The following is a 14,033-nucleotide window of genomic DNA, read 5'->3' on the forward strand; positions in this document are numbered from 1 at the left end:
AAGGACGATACAATTTGATAACATCTGATAACATCTGATTATGAGGTTCTGTTTATAGCAATAAAACAACGCTTTTCCTCATAAGGTATCTCACGGTGTCGGAGTGTCGAATTCTTACGGAAGTGGAGAATTATTATGGTTTATGGATTGCACTAACGGGGGAGATAAGGATCTTATCTGCCAGTATCGGAGACGTCAGGACCATTAAAATGACACAACGCAGAGGAATTGGATGGAGGGCCAAACAGACGAAGACGTGATACTGGCCAGTTTGATCAGGATCTTACAGTTGGTGCCGATGACAGCCGGATTTGCAAGAGATTAAAACAACGGGAACAGTTGGTTGTTGATGACAGCCGGATTTGCAAGAGATAAGAACAACGGATAAAGACTTTTTCAATAATGGGGCGACAGTGGACAACAGTCATCAATGTGTGGGAGAATCATGATCGAAGCAAGGCCGGCCAGCCCTGGGAGAGAGCGGCGAGTCGAGCGGTCAGGAGGCGAACCAGCGCTGTAGGGGAAACAGCGCTCCGATCAAAAATGTGAGTTCACTGTGCACACGGTTGTTTTGATCTTTTAAGCCAAATAAAAACGAACAGATGTGCATCCGTAAACGTAAACATTTCTAGTTCGACACAGAGAGAATGCCAGCTGTAATAGTGTGTTTGAATAACAGCAGAGCGGCACAGTTTTGTTTTGAAAAGCGAAGGTGTTATCTGAAAGGGAACCAAAACAGTCATAGATGACGAAAGAAAGCAAAATAGGGCAGAAGGAGCCATAATGAGAGAGATGAGGAGAGGGGGGGGTGCTGAACCAGACTGAAATCTGTTATGGCGGGATTGTTATGACAAGACTGTCGCCTGAGACGGCCCACCTTAAACTGGTCGCTGTGGTCTCAAGACGGCCGGAATTTGTTTTGACGGGAGGAAAGTCGGTCGGGAATTTACCTTAACTCTTTCAGTGCCACTCACGAGATTTCTCGTGTTTTTTTATAGGTGGTTGCTAGCCACTCACGAGATTTCTCGGATTTTTTTTTTTTTTGCGATCTGAAAAATTATTGCATCACCCGAGCCTACCCGAGTATAGCCGAGGGGCGCCGACGATCACTGTGGAAAAAAGCGCCCCCTGTCGTCTCCCAGATGACATAAGTGATTTTGGAATGGACTCAATGAAAATGAATGGGGAAAAAAATCCGGTACTCCACATTTTCCAGTTCACTGATCCAGCCAGGGTTACCAGAGTTCATTCTGGAGCCTCAGATCCCCGCGGATCATGGAGTTCTACTGTATCGCGTTGGATCCATACACGTATCGATTTTTTCGAATGGTGATCAGGAATTGGAATATACCAGTTGGATACCATCTGATGTCAGGTAAGGACTCTATGTTATCAGTGGTAGGATAATCAGAGTAAGTTTGATGAAGTTATAAGCTGTTTTGTGAAATGTCTTCTTTCGGTTTCACTGTAAAAGTCTGTGAGCAAATCAACGGAGCGATTATCAGTGCGCGGCCGTAATGTGCGTGCGTGCACGTATAATATTGATCATCTAGCGTTTATTTGAAAACGATTCATAAAAAGGCCGACGAATATCAACGTTGTGGAATATTCCACTAAAAGACGATTTTCATAGAATGCTCCAGAATGAGCTGTTTTTTATATCAAAACGGGGGCTTTTCTAACTGCTCTGAAACGGCAACGACGCGATAAAAAAACAATCTGCCTTCACAGCACTGACTGGAAAATAGTCTTTGATAATGCGATGGGCAGATTAGACACATAGCCATAATTTAAAACATAGATTAGGCGATATTAACGGTAACATTGGCGCCGATGGTGGCATTCAAGCGGTAAAACGGAAAACCAGGCGTGGCGCTGAAAGTGTTAAACTGTGTATTATGTCCGATAAGCAAGAGTTTAGTCCGGGAGAAGCGTCCCCCGATAGGAAAGAGGGGAAAAACAGCTGCGTTTTTAGGCCTTGGAAGGAAGGGCAGCGTTTGTTTGAGAGAGAGAGTAGCCATTATGAGAGAGACAAGATGGCCGCAAAAGGGGCCACGAGGAGGATGATACAAGATGGCCGTGAGCACCACGAGGAGATAACAGATAAAGAACCAGGAAGTGACACGTCAACTAAAACACCATCGAGGAGGAGTAGGTCGCCACCTAGTGGCGGAGGGGGGGTAGTGCTGGGGAGTTTTCATTACCCATAGGGGAATATTTATAGGCCTGTACTACCATCTGGTGGCGGAGTGGGGGAGTGATTCGATAGTCAATCTAATGAGCACAGAGAGTGGATTATTATTATAATAATAATTTTAGATATAGAGTTTAATTATACAATGGATTAAATAAGAATTGCACAGAAAGATGGTGCAGTTATTTGAATGGGTTAATTATGGAATAAAGAGGGAAGTCCAGTGGGGCCTTCTCACACCTAATAGATAGGCAGGGTCTTCAGAAGACACGTCACCAGAAGAACTGGCGCGCGCTGGGGGTCAAACTGGGATGAAGAGTTGCGCGGAGTGGGTATCGGAATCTGTCACGCCGGAAGACAACAAACGGAACCGCCCTGTAAGATGGATAATAGGTGTGGAGAAGGTGGTAGACTAATTGCAAAACAAGGGAAGTCGAATGTACAGACGACTGCCGGTGTTGTGTTTCTGCTTTCAAGGGGGGAACGACACCGACAGCGATGGAGATTACCAGGAGACAGACTGGAGGAGGAGGAAGCCGCAGGGGCCAGGCACCGCAGCCTGGTACACAGATGATCCACGACGAGAGGGAGGAGACGGCGGCGGTGGAGGAGCAGATGTGGAGAGGACAGCCAGAGACACTGAGCAGTAGCAGACCAGGGGAGACATTTTTGCCTAGGGGACCGCGCCCTGGAGGGGGGACCAGCTCAGGAAAGGAGCCGTCACTGAAAGGGGCCCTTGCCCTAGAAGACGGGACCGGCCCAAGATGGGAGGTGTACTGTAAGAGGGAAGGGAGCGCTCTGATTTGGACGTGGGGTACCTAATAGGGGGGCCGAAGGGTTTTAGGTGTGTCGTCTGAAAAGTTGCAATCTGTGTTTTTCTCTGTCTCTCTCTCTCTCTCCTCCATGACCGTTGTTTATCCTTTCTGGTTTGGGTGTGATGCGGGTAATGGAACAGCAGACGGCGGGGCCTCATTGTTATGAGTCTATTTTTTGTGTATAATTAATTGAAAAACCAAGTAGTCTGTTGATTCTGAAGGTTGATTAAGAATCAAAGGGGGGAATGAAGGATTTGGGGTGCTTTTCCAATGTATGTGATGTATAGATTGGGGGGAGTGACCACAGCTAAAACGGTGCCGGGTCAGAGAGGTCGAAGTGCATGCGGACGGTGGAAGCAGGAGACGGTGGTTCAGTAGAGCAGGGTGATTGTTGTGAGCCACACTGCCAGCGAGAGAATGTTTGTTGACATTCCTCATTAGAACATCTGAGATTAGAGTGTACTGTAGGCCCAGAGCAGGAGGGAGAGAGGTTCATCTTAATGAAAGTTTAATGGTGTTAAAGGTTAAAGCAGTTGTCATGACAACACGTCGCATGACAACCAGAAGGCGGGGCCGTCGTTGCGACGACGAACCTCTATAAGTCGAACGGTGTTTCCGGGTGTAAGGCAGACTAGAATCTGACCAAGAGCGAGTAGGACTGAGATCACACAGACACTCTCTCCTCTCATTGAGAGAGAGGGGGGGGGGGGAATGCCACATCACCAGTAGCTTCGGCTACCACGAGGATGGTCTCGGCTAACGAACAGGCCTGACCACTATTGGACTGAATAACAACAGGACGATAGACGAACACACCGAAAGATCATTAGAATAGACTCTCCAAGGACGATACAATTTGATAACATCTGATAACATCTGATTATGAGGTTCTGTTTATAGCAATAAAACAACGCTTTTCCTCATAAGGTATCTCACGGTGTCGGAGTGTCGAATTCTTACGGAAGTGGAGAATTATTATGGTTTATGGATTGCACTAACGGGGGAGATAAGGATCTTATCTGCCAGTATCGGAGACGTCAGGACCATTAAAATGACACAACGCAGAGGAATTGGATGGAGGGCCAAACAGACGAAGACGTGATACTGGCCAGTTTGATCAGGATCTTACAGGTTGGAGCGGGCGTTACCTTCCAGGACACAGCTGGTCAGCAGACGCAGGATCTCAGACGGACAGAGAAACAGGTCCATGTCCTCCAGGCTCAGCTTTCTCAGACGCTGATTGGACTCTTTTAAAACAAAGGTCGCAAAAGCAAAAAATTTAATTCAATGCAACTTATTTTGTTTACGAGAAGTCAGTGTAATGAGATAATAATGACTACAGACCAGACCACACCCACACACACATTTAGTCATTTAGCTAAACGCTTTTATCCAAAGCGACTTACAAGTTCTGTACGACAAGTCATCAGGAAGGAAATCAAAAATCAAATCAGATGTATTTGTAAGGCCCGACAACACACGTTAACACTTTGATCGCCGGGGTTAAATTCATAATTTACCATCCCTCGCCAGCCCTATTTAACATGGAGAAGTTCCCCTTCTTTGCAGGGCTATAACTTTTTAAATTGTATTGCTAAATTGACATTACTATGGCCCATTCAACGTCCTATATCTATTGTTCAGGGTGTATCAACGTTATACTTTTTCATTCACATATTCATACTAAAATACGGTCTAAAGTATAAGTATGTTTTTATCTTTTTCTGCAGCTTTCTTCAGAACGTGATTTATAGCCCTAAATGCATTATATTGATGATTGTATAGTTTGATAGCAATCGCGCGAGATAAAAAATTTCAACTGGACGTGGTTCTAGAAGTTACTACTTATCATCTGGTATCGGAAATTAAGAGTTGGACAATATCGGTATATCGGATATCGGTAAAATCACCTGAGATGATGTCCAGCAGCTTTCTGTTTAATAAGGGCTCCGGCGTGAGGAAATGTTTGATCCCCGACAGGTGCAGTGAGGTGAGCTGCGGAGAGCGTTGGAGCGTGGTGATGATGCTGTCGACGAGGTCGACGACGTTCGTCTCCTCCTGGGACATCTTCACCGACAGCCTCTCCAGAGGCAGCTCTGTGTAGGAGGAGGAGGGGGAGGACGACTTCAGGGGAACATCTCATACAACTCTTAGGAGAACATCTTCCAAGTGAATGTAGGAACAGCCTGAAGCAGGCCATCAGGACGCTCGACGACAATGACACCATGTAACAACCCATCATCTACAAACACTGCACACATCAAAATAGGCTATTAACGTCATCTAAGCACGGTCTGTGCAGTTAAACTCTTGCCATTGAATGGGGGATTGAATGATTGACAGCCTTGCAATCCAATACACGGAGGTTGAATGATTGACAACCTTCAAATCCAATCAGAGTTGCTGCATTGCACAGTCAAAACGGGTCCAGCTGCAGTTCCGTAGGTTAGGTTTAGCTGGTGCCAATCTCAAGTTTCTCAAGTTTCTTTATTAGTTGTCATACAGAAGTATAGAATACTTTTATACAAAATGTAACAGAAAGAAGCATTTTGTATAAAAGTATTCTGTACTTCTGTATGACAACTAATAAAGAAACTTGAGAAACTTGAGATTGGCCCCAGCTAAACCTAACCTACGGAACTGCAGCTGGACTGTTTTGACTGTGTAGGTATAGGCAGCATTGAAAGAGCTCGCTTTAGTTTAGTAAGCTGTACAGCTGTAACAACACAGTAGGGCAGGCTAAATTAAACTTTGCGCCAACATTAGGACCAAAGTATAAACCAGCAACTGAGCAACATGAAGAAGTGGACTTATTGTGCATCGTTTGATTAAGCATTACATCACACGCAGGAGTGGTTTGTGACCAATAAACCATGCCTAGGGGTGGTTGTTAGGCCCGAGGCGCAGCCGAGGGTCGTTAGACCCCCCTAGGCATGGTTTATTGGTCACAAATCACGACTGCACGTGGTGTAAAGCTTTTATACAACTGCCAGATTCATCCAACCTTATTTCTATACAATAAACACACATTAATCGAAGATTTATTGAAAAAACCATCCGCCAGAAAAAGTAGTTCCCACAACTCCATGTGGAAGCAGCTTGAAGTGCATCCAACCAAACTAACACATCCAACTGTGTATTATTGGAATGATTGAGAGAAGTTGCCTCATGTGGAAGCAGCTTGAAGTGCATCCAACCAACTAACACATCCAACTGTGTATTATTGGAATGATTGATTGAAAATTTATTAAAACGTTTTCTTTGCCCTATAGGAAAAAAACGTTTTCTTCGCCCTATTTTTTTATTTATTTCTTTTAGCCTAAACTTAACCAGTTGGAAACCAGGGGTACAGTAATAAAATTAGCAATCAACCAATCAATCAATTCAATAGACCATGCTCACTTAAAACAGCGCTGCTTCTCTCTCAGTCTGACTCCCCCGCTGTTGCAGACAGGAGTGTGTGTGTGTGTGTGTGCGTGTGTGTGTGTGTGTGTGTGTGTCACAGTGTGTGTGTGCGTGTGTGTATGTGTGTGTGTGTGTGTGTGTGTGTGTGTGTGTGTGTGTGTGTGTGTATGTGTGTGTGTGTGTTTGTGGGTACGCCAGCGTCGGACAGTGTGAGAGAGAACGCTGCAAGAAAGTAGGAAGGAAGAAATTTAAATCAATCAATTAATCTATCAATCAATCCGCGATTTTTCTTTTGTTCTAGATTGAGTCAAGACCCATCAATTACATCATCCAACATTGTTTAAAATACTAACACATTCCCCTTGACAGAATCGCTTCATATTTAGTCGTTATGGTGCTTTCAACATAACCATTTGATCTCCGCGATCCTGTTTTCTCCCGGAGTGAGCCGGGGAGGGTTATGTGATTTGGTTGTGGGCGGGTCCTGAGCCCAGGACCGTGGATTGTTACCAATAAAGACGTGTGAATGGCCAATCAGAATCGAGAAATTTGCATGCCGTTGTATAATGATATATATATACACCTGCGATAAAAGCTAAACGTGACAACAACAACAACGTCATCTCCTCGCGGGCACTTTGAATTCTCTAGTACTGTAGATAGCGTTGCAATGGAGGAAGGAGATATTGTCGACTAGCTTGCTTGCTAGATAACGTTATGTTGTAACGTTATGCAAGTCTTGTGAATGTCTAAACAAACGGCATTGTTTGATTGATTGATTGATTGAAAACTTTATTAATGACGCAATGAAGCATATAGCACTAGTTAGAGGGGAAATTCGGATTCCTCTCGGATTCATTCATTGAGCAGAACTGCAATTCGCTCAGCTGCAGAAACGTTGAGGAGACAATACCCACAGGACTTGGTGGAGAACTTTGTTTCAACTGTCTTGTCTATTGTAATGTCTACACATTTGGAGCAACAATGGTGAGTAACCGAATAACCGTTCATAAGTGATGCCGCTGTGTGTGTGTGTGTGTGTGTGTATACAGTGGCCGCTGAGCCACTGTATACTGTACATGGTCTGCTTGGTTTGATCGGGCCGCCGAGCCACTGTATACTGTACATGGTCTGCTTGGTTTGATCGGGCCGCCGAGCCACTGTATACTGTACATGGTCTGCTTGGTTTGATCAGGGGCCGCCGAGCCACTGTATACTGTACATGGTCTGCTTGGTTTGATCAGGGGCCGCCGAGCCACTGTATACTGTACATGGTCTGCTTGGTTTGATCAGGGGCCGCCGAGCCACTGTATACTGTACATGGTCTGCTTGGTTTGATCAGGGGCCGCCGAGCCACTGTATACTGTACATGGTCTGCTTGGTTTGATCAGGGGCCGCCGAGCCACTGTATACTGTACATGGTCTGCTTGGTTTGATTTAGGGGAGTGGTCTGCCCTGCGGGGGGGCCCCGACATATTGCGCAACGCCACTGCATACCATTGACTCAGAATGGTCTGTTTTATTGAAATCGTCACAGCAGTATAGTTTGTTTATACTTCAGAAGGATGATATTTAAACATGGTCCCCAAAATGAATGGAAGCGAATGAGGAGCCTGACACCTGGGAGGAATGGGGGGGTGCAGCGTTGGGGATGTTTAAAAAATATAATTTAATATATAATATAATAATTTGTGCTTCACCTAAAAATTTGGTCAGCAGCCTCCACTGCTGCACACACATCCACATGTACACACTCACTTTAAACAAACACTCACCTTATCACTCACTTTAACACATTTATATTCATCTATTATTAAAGAGATTTGCACCACATTCATACCTCATTTGCACCCTACGCTAAGTTTTGTACCTCATCTCATTTCTGCATTGTACCCGTTACTCATTTTACTCTGTATTGTATGTATATTGACTGAACATTCCTTTACTCACTACTTTTATTTTTTTTTACTGTATGTAGCACACTCTCATACAGAAACAAGCATTTCATCATAAAGTATTCTGTATTTTTTTATGACAAATAATAAACAAACTTGAAACTTGAGCAGCCACCGCAGGGCAGACCACTCCCCTAAATCAAACCAAGCAGACCATGTACAGTATACAGTGGCTCGGCGGCCCCTGATCAAACCAAGCAGACCATGTACAGTATACAGTGGCTCGGCGGCCCTGATCAAACCAAGCAGACCATGTACAGTATACAGTGGCTCGGCGGCCCCTGATCAAACCAAGCAGACCATGTACAGTATACAGTGGCTCGGCGGCCCCTGATCAAACCAAGCAGACCATGTACAGTATACAGTGGCTCGGCGGCCCCTGATCAAACCAAGCAGACCATGTACAGTATACAGTGGCTCGGCGGCCCCTGATCAAACCAAGCAGACCATGTACAGTATACAGTGGCTCGGCGGCCCCTGATCAAACCAAGCAGACCATGTACAGTATACAGTGGCTCGGCGGCCCCTGATCAAACCAAGCAGACCATGTACAGTATACAGTGGCTCGGCGGCCCCTGATCAAACCAAGCAGACCATGTACAGTATACAGTGGCTCGGCGGCCCCTCAAAGCCTTTCTTTCAAGGCGGACAGCTTTGAAAAAAGAAGAAAAAAAAGCTTTGAGCGTCTTAGGTTGGATGTATTATAAGTTGTTGACGGATTGTGAATTTTCATTTGGAAAAATAAATATGGTCACTTTATCAGTCAAAACTGTTGTCTTGGCTTTTGTTTCTGTTGTCTGGTTAGGTCAAAACTACAGGAATATACATTTAAGTTGGTGTTAAGTTATTGTCCTGGGAAGCCTTTTCATGTATTATTATTATTGTATTGTGATATGTTTTGTTTCATGTTGGAAAAAAAAAGAAAATAAAATTGATAAAAAAAGATATATACATTAAAAAAAAATTTAATACAATAAATATCGGTTATCGATATCGGTTATCGGCTTGAGGAGCATAAAGTTATCGGTGTCGGTATCGGTGTCAAAAAATCAATATCGTGCATCCCTAGTAGCAGAGTAGCCTATTGGCACTGCCCCTTTAAGGCAGGCCGTCTAACTGCCATTTAGGACTCAGCTGAGTTGATTGCAGCAGAGCAAGTGGAGCAGAGCAAGCAAAGACAGAGACCACGCTAGAATGAAGAAAACAAAGAAAGCAACATAAATAAGTCAAGTGGTCCTGTTTATTATTGTTATCATTGTGTTATGTTGTGTTGTTGTTGAATTGAAAATAGAAGAAGAAAAAAATGTGAAAAAAAAAAAAATGTGAAAAAAAAAAAAAAAAGTACTGGAACTCACCTGTGGAGCGGATGGACCGAATATTTGGATCGGTGCAATCTCCGAGCTCCACGGCGATGGACCTCAGGTTGGGACAGGCGTTCAGCAGGAGGGCGAGGAAGCCGGCGTGGGGCAGGAGGCCGACGCTCAGGTCCGTGAGGACGCTGCCGGGCGTGGCACACAGCTGCTGGAGGGCGACCACCAACGACATCACTTCCTCCTCGTCCAGGACCCAGCAAGCTGCCGACAGAGACGTCCACAATCACTCTCTCCTCCTTGGCGTCTGCGACGTCTCGCACATATTATACGCTCCTTATTTCAAAAACACATTGTTCTCTGAAGTGGCACTAAAACCATCCATGAGTTGTCAAAGAGTTGTTGTGACAAAGATATTTTACAGTTGAATATATATATATATATTCATATGTGTTGAATATGTTATATGTTCATTTATCCAAGTACTTTTGGACCCCTAACACAGGGGGCTGTGTATGAAAAGAGCAACAGTTGCTATATGGTTTATATACTATACTGTGATATATTTCATTAATATTTCATTGAAGGATTACAAATCCTTACATCTAAGCTCTCCTCTGGTCAACTATGACAGCATCGTCGCCCCCCTGTGGAATGTGGCTGCATGTGGGTCCAGTGACCAGGCTACAAAATAGGGATGCTCGATATTGGCTTTTTTACAGATACCGATATTGTCCAACTCTTAATTTCCGATACCGATATCAACCGATACCGATATATGCAGGGTCCCCCCCCCCCCCCCCCAAAAAAACGGAATAATTTCAGGTAATTAACATTACATATGTCTTGTTGTGGAATTAACACAACATTATGCATACTTTTGACAATAAATAGAATCTGAATTTGTTCTTACTTGCTTGCCTGGGTAAATAAAGTTTAATTCAAATGTAAAAAAAAAAAAAAAAAAAATGAAAACCGATAGATATTTTCCGACATCACATTTTAATGATAATATCGGACATCCCTACTACAAATACATCTTGACCATCAGAATACATTTGACCTGACGACCGGTGCCTGCATGGCGGCTTCGGGCCACCGGCCCGTGAGGAGGAGCAGACCTGAACATAATATCATATTCATCCCCAGATCTTGTATGCCAATTTCGGTCAGATCATCAGTCATCAACCAGTCGTCATCCTCTCTAAAAAATGGACCTCCCAAAAAGTATATAACCTTGTCTGTTTCTGTTGATTGTGACCTTGGTCTGTTGCGTGAGGCTCCACTCAGGGCTCTGGTCAAAGGACTGTATTTGCTTCGCGTGTGCTATTGAATTCCACTAGGGATGTCCGATATTATCGGCTGATATCGGCATTAAAATGTGATATCGGAAAATATCGGTATCGGTTTTCAATATATATATTTTTTTACATTTCTATAGAAATGATGTCCGATATTATCGGCCGATATCGGCATTAAAATGTGATATCGGTTGATATCGGTATCGGAAATTAAGAGTTGGACAATATCGGTATAGGTAAAAAAGCCGGAGAACAGAGAGTCAAACACTCTGACAAGTAGGGATGGGTACCGAATTCGGTACTTTTGAGGTACCGAACCGAAACACGTCGGTACTACAGAGTATCGAATCAAGTGAGAAACCGAAAAAAAAATTAAAAAAAAATTAAAAAAAAAAGATTATAATTTTTTTTTTTACTTTTTTTTTTTCATGTCAACGTTCACACGCACAATATATGCTTACCTAGGATTTTACTTGATTCAACAACAAAGCAGTCGGAGCAATGACAAGCCGAAAACTGTCGAAATTGTAGTTATTTGAAGTTTGGATTTTTTTTTTACGACTGCGTAATTTAAAAAAGTAAATTAAATTTCTTGAGACTAAAGTACCGAAAAAAGGTACCGTTGGGTACCGGTATCGATTCACAGGTACCGGTACCGGTATCGGTTCAAATGTGAAAGGTACCCATCCCTACTGACAAGACACTTAACCCCTAACTGCTCTCGATGACAAGACACTTAACCCCTGACTGCTCTCGATGACAAGACACTTAACCCCTGACTGCTCTCGATGACAAGACACTTAACCCCTGACTGCTGCCGATGACAAGACACTTAACCCCTGACTGCTCCCGATGACAAGACACTTAACCCCTGACTGCTCTCGATGACAAGACACTTAACCCCTGACTGCTCTCGATGACAAGACACTTAACCCCTGACTGCTCTCGATGACAAGACACTTAACCCCTGACTGCTGCCGATGACAAGACACTTAACCCCCAACTGCTCTCGATGACAAGACACTTAACCCCCGACTGCTCTCGATGACAAGACACTTAACCCCTGACTGCTGCCGATGACAAGACACTTAACCCCTAACTGCTCTCGATGACAAGACACTTAACCCCCAACTGCTCTCGATGACAAGACACTTAACCCCCGACTGCTCTCGATGACAAGACACTTAACCCCTGACTGCTGCCGATGACAAGACACTTAACCCCTAACTGCTCTCGATGACAAGACACTTAACCCCTGACTGCTCCCGATGACAAGACACTTAACCCCTGACTGCTCTCGATGACAAGACACTTAACCCCTGACTGCTCTCGATGACAAGACACTTAACCCCTGACTGCTCTCGATGACAAGACACTTAACCCGACTGCTGCCGATGACAAGACACTTAACCCCCAACTGCTCTCGATGACAAGACACTTAACCCCCGACTGCTCTCGATGACAAGACACTTAACCCCTGACTGCTGCCGATGACAAGACACTTAACCCCTGACTGCTCTCGATGACAAGACACTTAACCCCTAACTGCTCTTGATGACAAGACACTTAACCCCTGACTGCTCTCGATGACAAGACACTTAACCCCTGACTGCTCTCGATGACAAGACACTTAACCCCTGACTGCTCTCGATGACAAGACACTTAACCCCCAACTGCTCTCGATGACAAGACACTTAACCCCCGACTGCTCTCGATGACAAGACACTTAACCCCTGACTGCTGCCGATGACAAGACACTTAACCCCCGACTGCTCTCGATGACAAGACACTTAACCCCTAACTGCTCTCGATGACAAGACACTTAACCCCCGACTGCTCTCGATGACAAGACACTTAACCCCTGACTGCTGCCGATGACAAGACACTTAACCCCTGACTGCTCTCGATGACAAGACACTTAACCCCTAACTGCTCCCGATGACAAGACACTTAACCCCTAACTGCTCCCGATGACAAGACACAACCCCTGACTGCTCCCGATGACAAGACACTTAACCCCTAACTGCTCTCGATGACAAGACACTTAACCCCCAACTGCTCTCGATGACAAGACACTTAACCCCTAACTGCTGCCGATGACAAGACACTTAACCCCTGACTGCTGCCGATGACAAGACACTTAACCCCTAACTGCTCTCGATGACAAGACACTTAACCCCTAACTGCTCTCGATGACAAGACACTTAACCCCTAACTGCTCTCGATGACAAGACACTTAACCCCTAACTGCTCTCGATGACAAGACACTGAACCCCTAACTGCTCCCGATGACAAGACACTTAACCCCTGACTGCTCTCGATGACAAGACACTTAACCCCCGACTGCTCTCGATGACAAGACACTTAACCCCTGACTGCTCTCGATGACAAGACACTTAACCCCTGACTGCTCTCGATGACAAGACACTTAACCCCTGACTGCTCTCGATGACAAGACACTTAACCCCTAACTGCTCTCGATGACAAGACACTTAACCCCCGACTGCTCTCGATGACAAGACACTTAACCCCTAACTGCTCTCGATGACAAGACACTTAACCCCTGACTGCTGCCGATGACAAGACACTTAACCCCCAACTGCTCTCGATGACAAGACACTTAACCCCTAACTGCTCTCGATGACAAGACACTTAACCCCCAACTGCTCTCGATGACAAGACACTTAACCCCTGACTGCTCTCGATGACAAGACACTTAACCCCTGACTGCTCCCGATGACAAGACACTTAACCCCTAACTGCTCTCGATGACAAGACACTTAACCCCCGACTGCTCTCGATGACAAGACACTTAACCCCTGACTGCTCTCGATGACAAGACACTTAACCCCTGACTGCTCTCGATGACAAGACACTTAACCCCCGACTGCTCTCGATGACAAGACACTTAACCCCTAACTGCTCTCGATGACAAGACACTTAACCCCCAACTGCTCCCGATGACAAGACACTTAACCCCTAACTGCTCTCGATGACAAGACACTTAACCCCCGACTGCTCTCGATGACAAGACACTTAACCCCTAACTGCTC

General features: G+C 44.9%; 1 protein-coding gene across 1 annotated transcript in view; it reads right to left on the reverse strand.

The window, feature by feature from the left end:
* Positions 1–9,914, reverse strand: part of LOC311236468 (leucine-rich repeat-containing protein 41-like) — a gene marked incomplete at its 5' end in the record, with an annotated part of 50,285 nt that extends 40,371 nt beyond the window's left edge. The window contains 3 exons of the mRNA XM_084324147.1: positions 4,158–4,256; positions 4,920–5,105; positions 9,725–9,914. Coding sequence (XP_084180273.1) covers positions 4,158–4,256; positions 4,920–5,105; positions 9,725–9,914 — 475 coding nt within the window. The remainder of the gene's footprint in view (positions 1–4,157; positions 4,257–4,919; positions 5,106–9,724) is intronic.
* Between the last annotated feature and the right edge of the window lie 4,119 nt (positions 9,915–14,033).

Source organism: Notolepis coatsorum (assembly GCF_963971535.1).
Source record: "Notolepis coatsorum genome assembly, chromosome: 11".
NCBI classification, from domain to species: domain Eukaryota; kingdom Metazoa; phylum Chordata; class Actinopteri; order Aulopiformes; family Paralepididae; genus Notolepis; species Notolepis coatsorum.